Below are 20218 nucleotides of genomic sequence, written 5' to 3' on the forward strand. Positions count from 1 at the left end.
AACAAATTTGTGAGAATTTTTGAACAGAGGCCTATAAGATGGCTGCCTTTGACACCACAACATCGGCGGAGACGTCTGGAGTGGTGTAGTAGCCGATCATCATGGCTGTCATCAGACTGGCATCGTATAGTGTTCAGCAATGAATCCCACTTCCCTCTTGAAGCAGATGACCACCATATTTGTGTCTGGAGAGGACAGGGGCCAGCGGTCCCAATCAGCCTTTGTTTTACAAAGGCTTTACAGTCATAACCCCTGATGTGATGATGTGGGGCGCTATTTCTTATGACAGCAGGTCATCTTTAGTCAACCTCTGTACAATTTTAACAGCTCAACGATATGCTGATATCATCCTGCGGCCAGTTGCATTACCCTTCATGGCACATCATCCTGGGGCCGTTTTCTAACAAGATAATGCCAGGCCACATACCGCTTGCATATTTCTTGTCTGTCTCTGTGCGGTTGATACTCTTCCTTGGCCAGCAAGGTCACCAGACCTTTTACCAATCGAACATGTCTGGGACACAGTAGGCCACCGGGCACCACCAACATCTGATTGAATGCCTGGCAGAATGTGTCGCAGGATGACATTAGGAACTTCTACCACTTCTTGTCTCGACTAATTCAAGCTTGCATTGCCAATAGGGGAGGTTCGACCAGCTACTAATTTGACCACTCAATGGGTGAATGTGAGCCGGTACTATGACCTTGATTTTTTAATTATTTTATGATTTGTGTTTGAGCTATAAACATATTCACTTATATATGTGTGTGTGAAAGTCATGGGAATCATTGTCATAAATTTCAAATTTTACATGAGAAAAAATTTTTAAATTTCAGATGAAAGTTTCTTAATTACAATTAATTGATGTATTTCAAAATAATTTGCCTTTCTTCTGATATAATACATAATTCCTTAATTCTAAGAATTCTTGGGACAAATCATTCTTTAAATAATCAGATTAAATATTTATATCAGCATTTTAAATTACAAAATTGCACAATGTTTCACAGTTACATACAAAACTGTCACAATTTAGGGAAAAAATAATACAACGTATTGACTTCGCACACAAAAATACAATACTTTATTCACAAAGAAAAGCTGCATATAGTTATATAATATAGAATGAACTTCTGAATTTGCTTTGACTAAAATACAAGCAGATTCATATATTTTCAATTTTTGCCATTCTTATCAAGAGATACTAAGCTCACACAGTCAGTCAACTTTTAACATGATTAATTTAACCATTCTATTGCAAATAAAAAGAACTGCATGCAGTATATACTACTGCTTTAGGAATTGCGTGGATTACTTATTGCATCATATTTGAAAATAAATGTAGACATTACCTTAGCTATTGCTTTATAATTGCTAAGAATTAAAATTTTTGAATATGTATATTGTGTTGCTGCAGACAAATTCATCTGCTTGCTCTATTCTCTAAATCCAAAGAGAGTTCAAAAGGATACATTTTGTAGTTTATTGAACATACAAAATTAATTAATATATACAGTCAAAAGTCGTTAATTTGGACACACATAATCCGGAATGATCTATAATCCGGACCTCAAAGCTACAAACTTTCTGCGCATGCGCGTAAGACCTTTACGGCTGCGAATATGCGTGTGCGCATAATACGTTTACGCATGGGCGTTTAATGTATAACGGACGGTATAAGCTAAGCTAAAATTATCTAATTCAGTTAATGTTGCAGATTGCGTTGTTCCTTAATCTTCGAATTGGATCCGGATTATTATTTTTTGCAGACTGTTAGAGCAATTTTATAAAAGTAAGCTTGAACTTTTGATTATGTCAAATAGAATTTCTGATATATATTTACTAATATGTAAAGGATCTACAAAGCGAAAGTATGTTTCGAAGTCCATTAAACAAAAAGTGGAATTGCTACAAAAAATGGATAAAGGTATATCCTTCGTTTCTCTAACCATTCCGAAATCTGGTTATCAATTCCACGCTGCTCAGTGGCGGGGAGAAGGGGGGCGCCGTGGCGTGCAATGAATTGGAAGTTGATCTGTCAGCACTATCCTTATCTTCAGGGCAGATGTTTTTATTTTATTTCGCTTATTATTCCTTACTAAATCTAGTATTTCATTTCGATGTACTCCGTCTTTGACATGATTTGAATCAAATTCCTCGTCATTATAATTCGCTTCCGATAGTGAAGAAAGTGACACAGAGGTTATTGAAAACAATAAAATTTCGATTGACAATTTAGTCGATATTCTCGACACAGCAATTATAGGACTTGAACAGTGGAACTTTGTAACTGAAGAAGAAATTATGTATGTTTATAGAATTAAAGAGAAAGTATTATCACATAAATCGAAGCAACTTAACCAACTTACATTGAAAGAAATGTTTAATGAAGTAAACAAATAAATATTAAGCTTTTTTTTTTTGTAAATTTTGATACCCTTTAGATCATAATTGCTCTTTATTTCATAAATTATGGTTTCATATTTTTAATTTTATAATTTCTGCATGCCATCTTACCAGATTTAAACTGATGATCTATAATATCCAGAAAAATCGATAATCCTGAATCGCCGAAGTCCCGACGAGTCCGAATTAACGACTTTTGACTGTATATGCATAAAGTTTTTCTTCCTCCTTTCTGCATGCTTTCGTGGTGCAACTGGAAGCATGTCCGACGCATAATCGAGAAGTCTGGAGTTTGAAACCCAGCAAGCGCATCGCACAATTTTTATGTCTCCTCCTTCATCGTTAAACTTAATGACTCTATAAATATGTATATTATTTATGAGATAAATTATAAATCAAATGAGTATTTACAAATATAATTATAGAGATACCACTGAGAATTTTACAACATGCATATAAAAACATATTATAACAACTGAAATATTTCAATTCAATATAAACTTCTATTACTCTTAAATCATGGAATATTTTATGGCAGCAAATGCATGATCACTATGAACATCAGTAATATAATACCACACTTCTAATGAAAACACACATTTCACTTATAAAATACATTTATTACAGTTAATAATAAAAATATTCAAATTGTTCTAAAGCAGTTTCCATATACTTTTCCTGCAAAAACTCATCTTACATAGAGAATTGAAATGTGTATTTCTTTCTTTCATAGCTTCCATTCTTATAACTTTAGAGAATTAAATATCCAGCCTTTATTGCAAAATAAACATAATTATTTGATAATGCTACAGAACCATCCAGGATTAAACTTTCAACAGCAAATTCAAAATACAGAATAAACTATTAATCTTCTACGAAGTAATTTATTAGAAAAAAAAAATAATAAAATGCATTAATTTCTGAATTGGATATAATAGAACTAAGATGGGTACAACTTTCATGATCTGGGAACAGCATACTTCTCTTTATTAAAATAATAATAATAATAATAATAATAATTTCAGCATCACTTGGAAACTTTTGACTCGTATTTAACAAGATGTCTCATACAATAGTACAAATTAAAGAAATTCCACTGACTGAGTAAAGACAACATTATTTTTTTATAATTTCTGTCTGTGGAAAACTAGTTTAGTTTATCTCAAATTTCAAATACAGTACAAAGTCCAAAATCCAGACTCGTTGGGACATCGGCGATTCTGGATTTGGGATTTTTCCGGATATTACATATATCATCAGTTTAAATCTAGTAAGATGGTATGTAGGAATTATAAAATTAAAAATATGAAATCGGGATTTATGAAATAATGAAGTATGTATGATCTAAAGGATATCAAAATTTACAACATAAAAAGCTTAATATTTATTTGTTTACTTATTAAACATTTCTTTCAATGTAAGTTGTTCAAGTTGTTTAAGTTGCTTCATTTTTTTTGCATAATACTTTCTCTTTAATTCTGTATACAGACATAATCTCTTGTTCAAAGTTTCACTGTTCAAGCCCTGTAATTGCTGTGTCGAAATTTCCAACTAATTTGTCAATCGAAATTTTTTCATTTTCAGTAACTTCTCTGTCACTTTCTTCACTATCGGTAGCTGAAACTTATCTAGAATCATACTACAGATTTCGCCATTCATTCATTGACTAATGATTGACAAGCATAGTTATCACAATGAAAAACTTCTTTTATATTATCTTCATTTATTACTGCTTCTCGACATTTCTATATAAGATCCATTAATTGGAAAATTTCACCTTTGTTTTACGATATCCGAAAATCTTTAAAATTCACGGCTATAATCATCAAATTTAGCTATCGCTCACTATACATATTTGGCTATGCATCATGAGCTTGGCAACCAATGACAAGTTCTTCCTTTAAATTTCATCTTGCTTCTATTGCACACTGAGACAATTAAGCCTGAATTGTATTAGTTTAGTTATTTATTATATTTCTTGCACATGCTTAAGGCTTATCAGAGTTCTGAATAAATAAATTCCCACATATACTTAAGCCTTATTGAGGGCCAGCACTAGATATCTTACCACCTGATGCAGTCTCTGTGGATCCTATATTCTGAGACACGGTGTGGCAATACTAACCCTGGTGCTGCTTCTGGGCTTATGTGAATAACAAATCAGTTATTCCTAATTCAAATAGCCCTAAATGTAATCTTTGGGTCTACGAATATCATCAACAAAATCTACTTTTAGCATATGGAAACAAATTCTTGTTAAATTTTTCCTCGTCAACATTTTTTAGCGCATTTAACTTAAATCTGTAATCATCGCCAAGCATAATGTCAACATAAAAGGTTACCATTCTCCTTTATTATTCAATTACTAACATAAAAAAATTGTTTAGACATCACTACATGAGTCATTACTCAAGTTGTCATGTGTTGATAAACATGCAGTTATGAAAGGAAAGTATAATAAATAACGATTCGCCAGGTTGGCATGATCAGATCAACGATGTATCTATGTGGGATGTTTCGTTTTGACATGAGTGCCAACCAGGTATGCAGCAACGGAGCCAAATTACTGATTGTACAAATTTATGCTAACATGATTGTTTCTTCAATAACAAGTTATTTTATTTAGTGTCGAGGGGAAATTAAGAATCGGGACTCTTTAGATGTTTTATTATGTGCGAAGGGGGGAATCAAATGTGCATGCATAAAGACTACAAAAAAAAAAAAAAAAACGTTGTTGGTGGTTTTGAGGTCCGGATATTGGACGTCCGGATTTCAGACTTTGTAGTGTAATTGAAATTCTGTTCATATTAAAACCTCTAATGATTAATAAAATCTGACATCCAGTTGAAAGTAATAATAATGCCCTATCATGATTTCATTACTTTACTAAGTTATGAAATGCTTGCTAAATTTAAGAAATAACATTTATCACTAATGTTTCGCTATTTAAATTTTTATAAAAAGCAAAAATAAAAATCAGATTTTCAGTAAGTGTGATCTTGATTAAATATGAAAAATATTTCATTTGCTTTTCAGAAGCAATGCCTGTAAGTTTCATTTAACCTTTTTTTCTACTTTCATCTTTCTTTCAACGTTCTGAAACAATGTAAAATGAACAATTTATTCTTTAAAATGTTCAATTTATGTATTCATTTAAAGCATTTATTATACATTTGTGATGGTAGACTGGATGTTATTTCATTTATTTTAATGTAACCAAGAAGCATCATAACAAAAAGATAAGGAACAAATATAAAGAACATTTACAAAATTTAACTCTTCCTTAAATCCACATTTTAGCAACAGAAATGTTACAAATTTCTAAGAAATAATTTTAATAGATATAAACATAATTTAAAAATTCTCTTTAACACTTACCAAAGAAACCCATTTTTCTTGCCTAGGCATATGCTATCAAAACTTTTGTGCTGTCATGTTTAATTCACAACTGCTCAAATCCTGGGCATTACCAAAAATGGAACATGAGAAAGTACACAGATTTACAAAGGCAATGAAATTACATAATCTTATTACACTTATCTATGCAACAAAAAGGATTTATGTCAAAATTTAACATATATCAAGGATTCAATTACAGGTGTCTATGCACTACACCATTTACATATAAAAATACATAAATGAAAATTTTCATGACATTATGGAAATTAAATATTATAAACATCCATTTTAAGTTCAAGCAAAATTTCTTTCAAAATTCAAAAATAACACTTGACTTCTCAAGAGGCAGAATCTTGACACTCAACTTCTGTATTGAACAAACACAAAAGAAACACTTTTGACACATTCATGGTGATATCTTGTGATTGTCTCAAGACTTCTAGTACCTGAAATACCACATAAATCAGTTTTTGTGGGTAATTAAAAAAAACTGCGTCTTCAATTATACAACAAATGAATCTCTAAATCTTAGCACTTTTTTAAAATAGTAGTGAATACACACAAGGCTCTTTCTCCTTCTGAAATGCCTTTATAAATGGATTATCATATATCCATTACAGCTATGACAATATTATCCTCCAGGGTACTATGTAATAGAACTATCTACTATAAACAACATGTTTTTAGGCTTTCTTTTAACTTACAAACTTAAGGAATAAAGCACACCAGAGCGAATAATTAGAAAATAATCTTTGTTTTATGTTTTCCAAATTTACACATCTCTGTTTCAAATTTTGGCACCAAACTAAAAGTAGAACTGATATTTTATTTGGAAATTTAGTTAAACCTGGCTTTTCTTAAAATTTGAAAACAACATCTTTCTCATACTTATGAAAACTTACGGAACAAGTGACAGTAACATAAAAGTAAATATTTCAAAGTTTCGCTTATTTTAATGCTTTTCAATTTCTTGTAATGTGGAGGGGGAGGTTTGTTTTACTAATTAAAGTTCGAGAAGCAAAAAATAGGCACATTTTTCTAAGGATCTACTGATATTAATTTTAACTGATAATTAATTCTACAGATATTAATTTTTCTACTGATATTAATTCATACAGGGACTTTAACTGAAGTGATAATTTTATAAAACAGATTGAAAATTTCAGAATTTTTTAACCTGTTTGAAATTGTCCTCTAGGAACAGTATGTAAGTAATTCATTTATACCAGAAGTGAGTACTCTAAATAAATTCATTACTGCTAACTATAAGGATTCCAATTAAACCATTAAATGGGATAATTCACCACACACTTCACAATATTATATAAAATTATTAACGAATTTCTCATTTGTATTCTGTTTTGCATCACCTTTGCTCTCTGCCATGTGACAGAATTTCATATCTGCCAATTTAAGCATCCTGTCAGATTAAATCATGATGACAGTCATCCATATGTTGAAAATCCTGGGTTCTTCTCAGCTATTATTAGGTGACATTTATTTCCCTCTATCCATGACTCATTAATGCATTGTTTTGGAACTCAATCATTATATGATACCTCTAGACGACAAGCTGGCAAACAGTGATCACTTCCAATCATCTATTTTGCATAAAACACTAAATTTAACTAATGGAGATGTCAATTGACTGTAATATTTAAGTTTCTACGAATAGAAATCATATCTGTTCACCCTTCTTGAATAATATTCTTCACTTAAATGTTCCCATGTAATGTTATGCAGTCATATTTTGCATATTAAAAAAATTCAGATTTTCACCAAAATTAAAAAAAATAATAATTAAATTTTTTTAATATTAAAAATTGTTATTACCTACATACATTTAAAAAAAATGAAAAAGCAAAATATCATGCATGCAACTGTATCAATAACATGCATTAAAACTTAAGTTTTCTTGACTGTTTTCATAGTAGATTCAGGTATTGACTTCTCATTTTTTACTGTTACAATTTTCCAACCAAAGTAGCAATCTACTTTATTCATCATTAATTTTTAATAATTTTGACTTAATTACAGTTTTGAGAAAACTTCTTTTTAAACTAGCTATGCTTAAGGAAATTTTCAGAAATGGTCACAGGACAAATTTGAATATATTTTGATCGCATTTCCTTTAAAAATCATTTTAAACATTTTTTAAGAGCCAGTTCTCTATATTATAAGACTTTATAATATTTCTACTGCCTTGCATAATTCACAGGTATCAGTATCATATTTATTATACCTTAAGTCTCTTCGCAAAAGTTTTACAATAATGCCGTAACCTTCAGAGACCTTTTTTAATGCTCTTAACATATAAATTTAAAATTGTCACTATGCACATTTAGTTTTTCAGATTAACTTGTCAAACCTAAGTTCTCTTCATTAAAATGCTGCAAAATTTTTTACCCTGAAATTTCTATCAAAAACATTTTTCTGTGACAAACTACTACTACTTTTGAATTTTCAAAGTGAAAATTACTTTTTTCTCTTTTTTCATATTCAGTAGATCATGTATCACATTTACTCAACTAGAGCTCAAAATTAAGAGAATAACCATTTTCTTTAAGTTAAAAAAAAAACTGAAACAAAATTTTAAAATATATGGTCAAATAATAATACAAAAATGCAGGTGTTGAATATGTAATTTCACTTGTACAAATAGATAGATGTGCAACAGCAGAAGGTATTGAAAAGTGGCTGTTTTTTGCAAAATGTTATTAAATTTTATCAGCAGTACAGTAGCATGAATGATCCCCATGTTTAGATGACTGAATTAAGTGAAGAATCATTGGTAGACTGCAAGCAAGGAAAATCCCAGCTTCAGATTACTAGACAGCTCAATATAATGCTTAGTATCACTTGCAACTTGTAAAAACAGTTTCAAGAGACTTTACTCTACTGACATGAAGATGTACTGCTTTGGAAATGTACTTATCAGCCTATTTAAGTTCTGTGATTTTAAATACATCCCCACATCTAAAGACATGTCCACTATGAAATGGCAACACCTCTGTAAGAAAAGGGAACTATGATGAGTTCAAAGCCATGCAGCTAAAGCTAATTTTGTAAAGAAATTTGGGGAAGCCATAATAAATGAAGATGATATAACATAAGTTTTTCATTGCTATGACAATGTCAATATCATCAATAAATTAGCAGACAGTGAAATCTGTAGTATGGTTCTTGATCCAGAAATACCGCTACCGATAGTGAAGAAAGTGACAGAGAGGTTATTGAAAATCAAAAAGTTTCGATTGACAAGTTAGTTGGTATTCTCAACACAGCAATTACAAGACTTGAACAGTGGAATTTTGTAACTGAATAAGAAATTATGTCTGTTGATAGAATTAAAGAGAAACTAATAGCACAAAAAACGAAGCAACTTAAACAACTTACACTGAAAGAAATGTTCAATCAAGTAAACAAATAAATATTAAGCCTCTTTTTTTAATACCCTTGAGATCATGATTGCACTTTATTTCATAAATTACAATTTCATCTTTTTAATTGTATAATTTCTGCATGCAATCTTACCAGATTTAAATTGATCTAATATCCAGAAAAATCCCAAATCCGAAGTCCTGATGAGTCCAGATTTCGGACTTTGTACTGTATATATAAATACTTGTATGACAAATTAAGAGAACTTGCAAATTGTGACCATTTTTATGAAAAGTGTTGAACCAAAGTTACATATTATGCAACTATTAGAAGTCAAATATACGTCCGCATCTGTAGAGCTGTGATTGCGAAGGGTTTGTGGCAATTTATGTGCTCATACTTCTTCATGATGTTTGATGTGTTTTTTTAAGAGTTGAGTAAATTTTAAAAGGTATCAGTTAAAAATGAGTAGTCACGAATGAATGGATGATGGAATGAGACAGAAAATGCAGGCCAATTAGAACTGAAGGTGGGTACACAGCTCAATGTAATGCCCAGTGTCATCTGCAATTTGTGGAAATAGTTTAAGGACACTAGATCCACATCAAGAAAACTTAAACAAGGTCCAAGATCTACAATGACAAATGAGTATCGTTATTTGGCAATTTCACTGCAGTGACCAAGGAATGCTACAGCTTCACAGTTCTCCTGTAAGCTGTATGCTGCCACTGGAATGCAAGCTTCACAGTCTTCAGTTTCCCAATGGCTTCATGAGATAAAGGCGTGCAGCTCATTTAGCAAGAGAGCTCATTTATCATGTTGCAGACAACATACACCTTGGACCAGACTTCAGAGGTTTGTTGATATATGATGCAGTGGAATTCAAGAATTGAATGTCCAATGTGTGTTTGAAATAAACTGAAAAATAAAACTATTATTTTCCCCTATTTTACTGTAGCAGCATCACTCGTTATCAAAATTTTACTTAAATCTATTTCTTTCTCGGCAAAGGAATTTACAACAAAAAGGTGTGCCTTTCATAGTTTTTGGCAACGATGTTATTGTAATTCCTTCTTCCTTGATGGCGTTACTTTTGCAATATTAAGCAAACGCAACTAAGTAGATTTGGTTATAGCCATACTTTCATCAAAACATAGCAATATAAAAGGAAAATGCTTGATGTCATGTTTTTGTTGTTTTACATTTTTCTGCCAGTTTTAGGATTATTGTCTTTCACTGTGTTTCTAGATAAAGGATTACTTTTAATGTGCTGAATTATTTTATCCATATTTTAAAAATTCTCAAAAAGTGATGGTGCATGCTAACCAGGCTTCCTTCAAAAATTACAACTCAACTAAAAGGTTTACTATACTAGGCAATGACATTTGCAGTCAAAACACTTATCGCACTAGTATGGCAATCCTTGCTAATATATTCAATCACACATGTTGATTGCTTATTTTACTCTTCAATTACAGATGCAATAAATTCCTTTTGTTCCAGTTTTTCTCTTTATTTTTTTTCCATATTTCTGATTAGTTTCATAAAACTGCTTTACAGACAATTTTCTGCATACCACTGTACCAGAACATGGAACACACACTGCTTTATTGCCCATATTAATCATTCTATGCTTCTCAGTCCACCAAGCTTGAAATTCTCTATCACACTTATTCTGCACTTTTGTTTTTGGTCGAACTAGCCATGCTGAATAATACTTAAAGTAATAAATATGACTCTTAAAAACTTAGGCAAGCAGCTGTATTAATGAAATTAGAAATGATAAAAACTATGTGTAAATACAGCCAATGTAAGCATACACCAAACAAAAGCAAACAGGTGACCAGTTAGCTTTGTATCCCTCCCGCCGCCAGCACGTGCTCACTCCTGTTAAGACAAAAAAGCAGAGCTCACAACCATCACTGCTCACAAGCAAAACAGTTTTGAAAGTGGTCAGGCATTGAATGACTTTGCTGATAGAAAGTATCTAAATTCCCCAAATAATACCAAGTCATTCCATTGGTTTTTCATTTTGGGCCTACTCATCCCATATGTTGGATTGGATAAAGATATGATGAACTGACAGGGATTAGATTGAATTATTTAAGTTATGACAAAGTACATGAAGATTGTCTGCCTTATGGAAGGAATGCCTTCGTGTGAGGAATTTCTAAGCTAACTCATCAATGAAAGTTAAGTTAGTTGAAAAGTCATTTAAAAATGAAAATTTTAAAGCTTATTTTACTCTATAAATACTCAAATATATTACTCCTGAAAATGATGTGTGTAAAAATAAGGCATTTCTATTCTTAAAGAAAAGAAGCTCTTATCTGACGGAAAAAGAACTTACCTAAACTGTTCCATCCCTATTAGTATGGATAAACGGAATTTTAATATAAAGTCATTTTATGCCTTTTACATTCGTCAATCACAAGCACCGCACTGAAGTTTCAACTAACCAAGCATCTCATTAAAAAAAAAGGTTTTTCTTTTGTGCTTCATGCTTCATTTGTAAACAAACGAAAAAAATCATTTTCCAACTAAAATACAGAAAATAAAGAGATCATGAATATTAAAGGAAAATGTTGAAATAAATAAATAAAAATAAATAAATAAAATTATGAGGACACTGATTTAAAAACCACAGCATTATTAACACATACAGATTTTTTAACAATACATTTTCTGTCATTGTTAAATATCTGTATTAAAATCAAGATTATCTATTAAATAAAAGGAATGATTTTTTTTTATGAAAAAAAGACACAAAATCTAAACAAACCAATACTTCAGAAATCTTACAGTGGATATTTACACATAAAAGTTTAAGCAACTTTGGATGTCATATTTTTAATATAGACAGAATGAGAAATACAATAAGAACAGGAAATTGAATCATAAGCAATGAAACACAAAATGTATTTGAATAAGTATTATAATGGTTAATAATAATGATGAAAGGTTAATGAGATTAAATAAAATTCTAAAAAAGTGTGTTTCAGCAGCAACTTGTTAGAAAATCCCTTGTTTTTCAATTTCTTGGAAGTTTAACAAAGAAATTAAATTCGATTATTTTCATACCAAATTATTAGAAACAAAAACACACTTATATATTTTTATTAGCATTAATAATCAATTAAAACATGCAAGTATGAATTTGGAAAAAAAAGGGTAGGGCTGTTTAATTATGTTTGCATCCTATGAATCTCATCACATTCTTTACCACAAAGTTGAAACAAAACATCTATATATCTTTCACTTACTTCATTGTTTAAGAATTTTTTCATCGCATGCATTTTACAGTTCATTTCAGTATATTTACGTGGTTCAGATTCAAAGTACAGGAAAACAGTGCTTTCCCATACTTAAAAAATACGCAAATTTTAGCATTATGTTTCATTTCAGGAATTATTCAAGGAAAAGCTGAACAAACTTTACTGCAATTTTGTTTTAATTAATAGTTTTATTCCAACAACCATTTGCTATTTTTAACACATGCATTTGAAATTGCTATTTTTAAATACCAAAGAACTCAAAATTCACTTGCTACTTTCCTATTACACAGATTGTTCAGGATTTCAGAAACTTTTAAAAATAATGCTCAAAACATTTCAAAAATAAAATTCAACTATATGGTAAGAGTAAGACTTAAAAAAAATTCTTAACATAGTTCACATAAATCTTGGAGGCATAACATAAACAATGTGTATTTTTAAAACACGGCTTTAGACTTAGCTACATTCCACAATCAGTCAAGTCATCTAAAAAGATCATTAAACAATTGATTCATAAAAAACAGTTGTCCCAGGAGTTGCTGAAAGCTGAGCTGTAAAGTACTTTAAAATATACTTGGACATATATTAGAGAATCAATTACTGGATGATCAACAAGATACAGTTGGAAGCTAGTTTAAGTGAAGTCAAAGAGAAAGCTTTCCATTCTGTCTACTCACAGTTAATCATTATCCTTAATCAACAGCATTATTTTTTTAATGAGAAAAAACAATCTGAAAAACCAATACCTCAGAAATCTTATAACTAGGTATATATTTACCCATGCATGTTTATGCAAGCTTGGCTGTTATTTTTTATGAGCTTTTTTTAATATAAACAGAATGAGACAATAAAAAAAAAGGACTTTTAATGTAGACAGATTACAATAAGAATGGAAAATTGAATTAGAAACAACGAAACACAAAATGCCAATTTTGAGAACTTTTTAATGCAATACCATAAAATAATTAATAAGCCCATTTGAAAAAAAGCATTATTTATTTAACTATTTTTTAAACTGCTCTATATAAATATTAATTTTATTACCTAGGAAAAGTTAATCTGCACTTTCACAAATGCGACAATGAACTGTTTATATACATATATACTTTTATATGGTAAAATGTGAGCATCCAATCTAATTTCCTTTCTTTTCACTTTCTTTAAAATAGAGGTCAGGAGATGGGACTGTTACATAAAGACAATGGCACTAGTGCAATGTTGTTAAAAAAATCGTAGTTTATTATGGAGGATAATTTCATGTGGAATAGATATGGTTTATTTAAGAAAGGTTAACTAAATAGTAAACCTTAAGCTTTTTCCCCTTAGACATTAAGAATAAAACAAAATTCTACTTACTTGGGAAAAGAAAACACAAATACTTCAACATATCTGAAAACTAGTTGTAACTTTCAACTTCAAGATTTAGCATACTTGTTTTCTGAAACCAGACAGTTTAATTTTACCAGTTACAAAAATATCTTTATCTGAACCTTCATTCAGAGCAAGTGATAAAAGCTTCTCAGATGCAAGAGGATGCCAATCACCCAAAGTACATCCAATATCCTCATGAACATCAAAATAGTGACAGCGTTTTGTCAATCGCATTGAAGGTACATACTCATAAATATCGACAATATTGCATAACTGCAACAATACCAAGAGACCTGAAATAAATTGAATATAAAATGTTTATATAAACATATATATGCATGTATGTGTAAAAAAAAAAGCACTATACACAGAAAAGGGGGGATTTGACAACTACATACACACACAAAAATAACTAGTCAGTGATTTTGAAAACAGATGATTGAAAGTGCAGACAAAGATTTAATACATGCATAGAGATTGAATTTTCAAAATTTGCATTGTAGATCACAAAAACAATCAGATTTATAAAGTTTTTCTCAAAATTACTTAACAGTATAATTATTTTCTTAAATCAATGTTAAAACAGACATCATTGATTTCATATGCATTTGATGTCAGTGCTATTTACACTCTCTCAAATGTAAATTCATCAAAATAAAAAGAATTTGCTTGAAACCCTACTTCTACATTAATGAAACAGAAAAAGAAATCCTTTGTTTGAATCCCAAAACATAAAAGTAACATCCTAATACACGAGAAGAAGAATTAAAAAAAGCAATAAATTTGCATTATTTCATCAGATTTTTGAAAACTTTTGCAATTCTCTTCATTAATCACAGCCTTATTAAACATAATATATTACTTTACACATGACACCAGCTGTTAATAAACAAACACACAATTTGCTATAACTTTATATATATGTAAGATAAAAATATGAAAGCAAACTTCTAATTTTAATTGGCTATTTTTTATTTAATTTGGGGACTTTGTAAAAAATAAAGGCAGTGATTCGCCAAACTCAGTTTTGTCAGCACCTTCTTCCTCCTTTTTCATTCAGCCATCATGACTAGGCAGTAAATTATTACATATATACAATCTACATCCTACAAAAAACAGCACTTTACCCTTATGGGCTCAACACTCATCTGAACAACATTACTAACAGGCAAGAAGAAGATTCTATTTAGGGGCAATTTAGATTTTTTACTACTAAAATCCCCAGACGTAAAAGAGGAGAAAATCCTGGCAATAGAATTTTTTTTTTTTTTTTTTTTTTTTTTTCCCCCACTCAAGACTTGGACAGCGTCATTAAAATATTTAGCACATTCTTTCAAAAGACTTCTTTCACAATTCAATTAATTTACTGCATTCTTTCAAAAACATTACATTATGGAAACTTCTCAACATAGTTAAAAGACAATTTAATGGATGCCAAATAATTAAAGATTTAATTAAAGACTTCTGTAATTATAAATTGAAAAAAAAAGTTAATTTTTCCATAAAAAAAGCTTTTGCACTATACGATTCAGACACCCTTTATATGATCAGATCGATATTAGTCATATTTTTAAAAAGCATCACTATCTTCTACCAAGTCAGCAACTCCAGGTTACCCCTTGTTTTAAATACGAAAAAACAATAGGCAGTATGATTACCAATCACCACGATATTTTAGCTCATAACAGGTGAGAATGCCAACTTCCAGAGAACAGTAAATATGTAGATTCTTATCATACGCACATCATCACAGGAGATCTGAACATCATTCGATCTTGACTTACGATAACAACTAGGGACTAAATTTCGTCCCACTTTCCAGCTTAGCGAGAACTTTTGCCTACAGCAATACAGCAGTGATCTCAATACCTTTATTGTACTAGCTAGCTATCAAGCTAACCTGCTTACTACTACCTTTCTAGAATGGAAAGCAGCAATATTTAAAGACTTTGACCAAAAGATCTGCATCTTTCACCAGATTCATGATGAGAAATCTCTGGGAAATTTTTCAAGCTTCTACGAGATCGATTCATCATTACTAAGATCGACAAAGCGAGCAATAACTTCAGTATCATTTGAAAAAATTCTGCTATGACTTAATTCAACAGGAATTACTTAGCACCAGAACTTATCAGCCAATTAAAACTGCTATAATAGTTCTCAACAAATTCAAGGCATTACATATCAAATTCAGATACATTGCAAATGGTACCAAGAATTTTTCAAAAGAAATCGACTATTGTTTTGCCCAGAAACTTAAACTAGTACTAGACATGACTAATTACTTCAATTTTCATGATCAGCACTGCAACTGGATTATTAATAACAAAGAAAAAAATAATTGAGACATTGAATGCACTTAAAATAGACAATGTTCAATGTTACGACTTCGAAAATCTCAACACCACTTTGCCTTTAGAAGAAATTCAAGATATCCTAATCACTCTCCCTGAGATTTTTCCACAAATCCTTACAATAGTCACTACAGAAGAATGGAAACTTTTCCTCAACAGTGTATTATTTAACAATTATCTGTAATTTGATAACAAAATATTTAAACAAGTCCAAGGAATACCTATGGATGCCAATAGTTCTACAGCAATCTGTGGATTGTTCCTATTCACTCAAGAATTTAAATTTATGTGTTCACTGAATCAAAGATTAGCAAAAGTATTACCAACACGTTTATAGATATATACATGGCATACTTACCTTTAATAACTTCAAAAAAATAGAGAGCACAAATATATATCCTACTAGCCTTAAACTTAACACCACTAACACACAGCAAAATGACATAGTTTACCTTCATATTCAAATTATTAATTACAGTCTTATTAAAATTTATGACAAATACAGAGATTTCAAATTTCACATGCTCAAGCTCACTAATTGGACTTCTAACATTTCGAAAAGGATCATAGTTAATATTATCAATTCACAACTTCTAAGAATAAAAAGAATCTATAATAACACAGACCTTCTACAAGAAGAAATTCTATACTTCATTAGCATCTTCCAGGACAATCAAATTCCAAAATCAATTATTAGAAAGTCTTTAAAAAAGACCTTATGACCATTTTACATTTTTATTATCAGACACACATGCAGCAGTCATATTTTCAGTATCTTGATTGGCTCATTCAACTGAGCCTTGGCTGTGACTGCAGTATGGCTTACCACATACAATTTTAAGTTCTGGTCATGATGATTTAAATTCATTTATAATGTAAATGACAAATTCTTGGCCTTTAACCCTATGTAATATACACAGCATTCCATTTGTCAAAAATATTTCTTTTAATTTATAAGCCATTTTTTCTGCTCATTTAGATGTTAAAGCTCTTAATAAAATAAACCTGGTGAGATAATCTTGATAAACTATGATGAATTTGTATTGCTCATCTGCTTGACCTTGCATATTGATAAGATTCACTTAGCATCAACTCTTTAACTCAATGTGCAAAATTGGTTTAGAAACTAATCCGTTCTTAGCTTTGTTTTTCTATTGCAGAATTTGCTAACTGACAGGAGCAATTTGATCATTTTTGTAGCAATATTAGCATATATTCTGCCTCAAGACAAGAGAAACACGTTAAAGTAAAACATAAAATTAGAAACAACACCATGTTTGGCATAAATTTTAGTACTTGCACTTGTTTACCCTCGAAATCGATAGTCATGACTAAAATCTATGCTCAATATAAGGCTGCTGCTTTCTTTATTTTACATATATTCTACTTGTTTCCATTTGAAGTTGATTGTGATCTCCGTGTCCAACTGCTATGTGAGCTCCTTATTACATTGAAAACATCATCTAATATTTCATCACTCCTGGACTTCGCAATTATTCATGGAGCGCTGCCCGTTTTTAGGATGTTAACCCCTTCGAGCCGGGTAGCGAAAACGCGCACTTATCGCGGAGGCCGGCAGTGTCTTCCGCGAGCGTCTCTCCAGGGCCGGGGGCTTTTTTGCTACTAAGCCTAAATCCATGAAATTTCTGAAGTATCAACGCATTGTTTAATAATGCTCTATAGAGTATTTACACGGCTTATGCTTTATAGATATTTTTATATATATACTTTAATTACCTTATTTCTTGTTTAAATGCATATTTTACACATTTTATTTTAATTATTCACCATTTTATGACTTTTAACATTATACATCTGAAAACTAAATATATTACTTAAAATTCTCTTTTCGTATGAAAAATTTTAAAACAGGGATCTACACACAGTCCTACGTTACATTCCTTGAACTCGTAATAACTCATTTACCGTTTTGGAGGATTTTTTCCGGGAATGTGAACAAACGAAGCATCGTCGTCTCATTTTCTTATCAGTCTCTTCTGAACAAAGTTTTGGAAAATGTCTTTCAGTTAATCTTTCAGAATAAACATCAGAATATCAGAATTTCAGAATCAATATCTGAAATATTTTGCATCATTTCTGCTATTTCATGCTCTGTTAAACATTTTCGACGCTTCGACATTGAAACGGTAAAAACAGAAAGAATTCACGTCTAACAAGATCTAATTATTTTCTAAAAACTAAACTGTAAACCGAAATACTCAACGCTTTAGCGCATATAAAACTTCTGCTTAAATTAAACAACTACCACGTGCGAATAAAGTGCGATTTAAAGAGATGTCATAAATCACGCCGTTCGGAAACATTTAGTTCCCCGTTTGTTTATATAATCAAAAACACGTGTATGTGAGTCATGCTTCTCTCATTTTGAGTAGAAGGTCTAAGGTACATGTATCTGAAACCATATAGGCATACAGTGCCATCTTGTGGCAGAAATTATAGTTTGAAAAACGTTCCAAGGTACTGGCACAAATACGTGACATTTGGTAGAAAACGCAACATTGCTCTGGCACGCCTGCATGTCGGCCGGTAGATAAGTGCGTTCGTTGCTGGCACGTATACGTGACAGTCGGCGCGAAGGGGTTAAAATGGTTCATGAGTCGACACTGCCATGAAGTTTTCTTCGATGTCAGTTTAGCTTTTTGAACTTTCTGAAGTAATTCTTTATACACCCCTTTATTCATAATAGAGAATTTAGATAATTTTGGATATTTCTTATTCAGTAAGTCATTTATAAACTTCTCTTTCCACACTAGACAAAAAAGTATTCACTTTTAGGGCAAAAAAACTAATCAAAACAAACAATACTCGAAGAATTTTAAATATCCTTTGACATTAAATTATAAGTTCTGATTAAATAAACACGCATGCATTCCCCCGATGGGGTTGTCAGATTGCTTAGACAAATTTTCCCAGTCATTTAATGACTGCATGAGAAGTAACGAATGTGGGCACAGATAATTCTATCAACAGAGCCGAGCTGATTAATTACTGTTATATGTTTATTAAGAACGGGTTCTAACTATAATTTGCAGTAAATAGCTGAATTAAAATTTTAATTTACGTCTTTCCCAAGCTCCATAGTGATAACCAGTTGTTACTAATAAGAATTACAGATGCTCATAGATAAATTGCATTTTTACTAATAATTATGCATCAAAATGGATTTTGGTTATTTACAATAACATATATAACACAACAAAGGGAAAAAGGCAAGCATATTTAATGTAAAATACTCATACTGCAGCTACTATTGCTATCCTTGATTTAAAATACGATCTAATATTGGGTCATCCGAAAAATTCTGTGATGTTTTTATTTAAATACAAATGAGGCAGTATAAAAAGATGAGAAATTTTCATCAAATGACAGTCATTTTATTCTGTTACTTTTCCCCCAACTCTCAGGCAGCTGGGAAATTTGAAAAAAAAAAAAAAATTAAGATGTTAACATTTATTAGTAAAGAAGTTATCAACATGTTGCTTAACAGCCTTCAAAGTGAACTCATTTCAAGTACTTTTTAGGTAACTTGAAGAAATGAAAATCCAACAGCACAAGTTCTAGTGAATACAGAGGATGACATAAAACCTCTCAGATATAATCAATAAGTTTTTGTTTGACATTCATCAAACAGTGGGGCTAAGAATTGTCATGATGGAAGTATGCATTGAACAACTTGAAGATTGGTCACTTCTGGGTGCTTTCCTTCAATTTCTGCTTTTAAAACTAACATTTGGGGAAAATCTTTCTCTGAATTTATTATCAAATTTGGAGGCAGCAATTCATAGCACAAAACTCCTTCATAGTCCAACCATACACAAAACATGACTTTTTAAGGATGCAGCTCTCCTCTTGATGTTATTAAAGGAGGTTGTTTTTGTCTTACCCTGTGATCTTTTTCCTTGGAGCATTATTGCATAGTATTCGATTATCTTCAGTAATGAGCCATTTCAAAAAAGAAGCTTCTTCACTTTTTCAGCAAAGAAGCACATGTCAAAACTTGAGCAAGCATA

General features: G+C 30.9%; 1 protein-coding gene across 5 annotated transcripts in view; it reads right to left on the reverse strand.

Annotated features, from left to right (window-relative positions):
• Positions 1 to 1057: 1057 nt before the first annotated feature.
• Positions 1058 to 20218, reverse strand: part of LOC118195915 (beta-galactoside alpha-2,6-sialyltransferase 2-like) — a 48973-nt gene continuing 29812 nt past the window's right edge. For 4 of the 5 annotated variants that reach the window (XM_035367257.2, XM_035367258.2, XM_035367256.2 and 1 more), the window contains exons 5-7: positions 13819 to 14126; positions 11538 to 11727; positions 1058 to 6252 (exon numbers count right to left, since the gene is read on the reverse strand). In XM_035367257.2, coding sequence (XP_035223148.1) covers positions 13885 to 14126 — 242 coding nt within the window. In that variant the 3' untranslated portion in view covers positions 1058 to 6252; positions 11538 to 11727; positions 13819 to 13884. The remainder of the gene's footprint in view (positions 6253 to 11537; positions 11728 to 13818; positions 14127 to 20218) is intronic. The other variant, XM_035367255.2, reaches the window with a different exon arrangement.

This window comes from Stegodyphus dumicola, chromosome X1, assembly GCF_044657685.1.
Source record: "Stegodyphus dumicola isolate Sdum_Otavi_A_Nest chromosome X1, ASM4465768v1".
Classification (NCBI taxonomy): Eukaryota; Metazoa; Arthropoda; class Arachnida; order Araneae; family Eresidae; genus Stegodyphus; species Stegodyphus dumicola.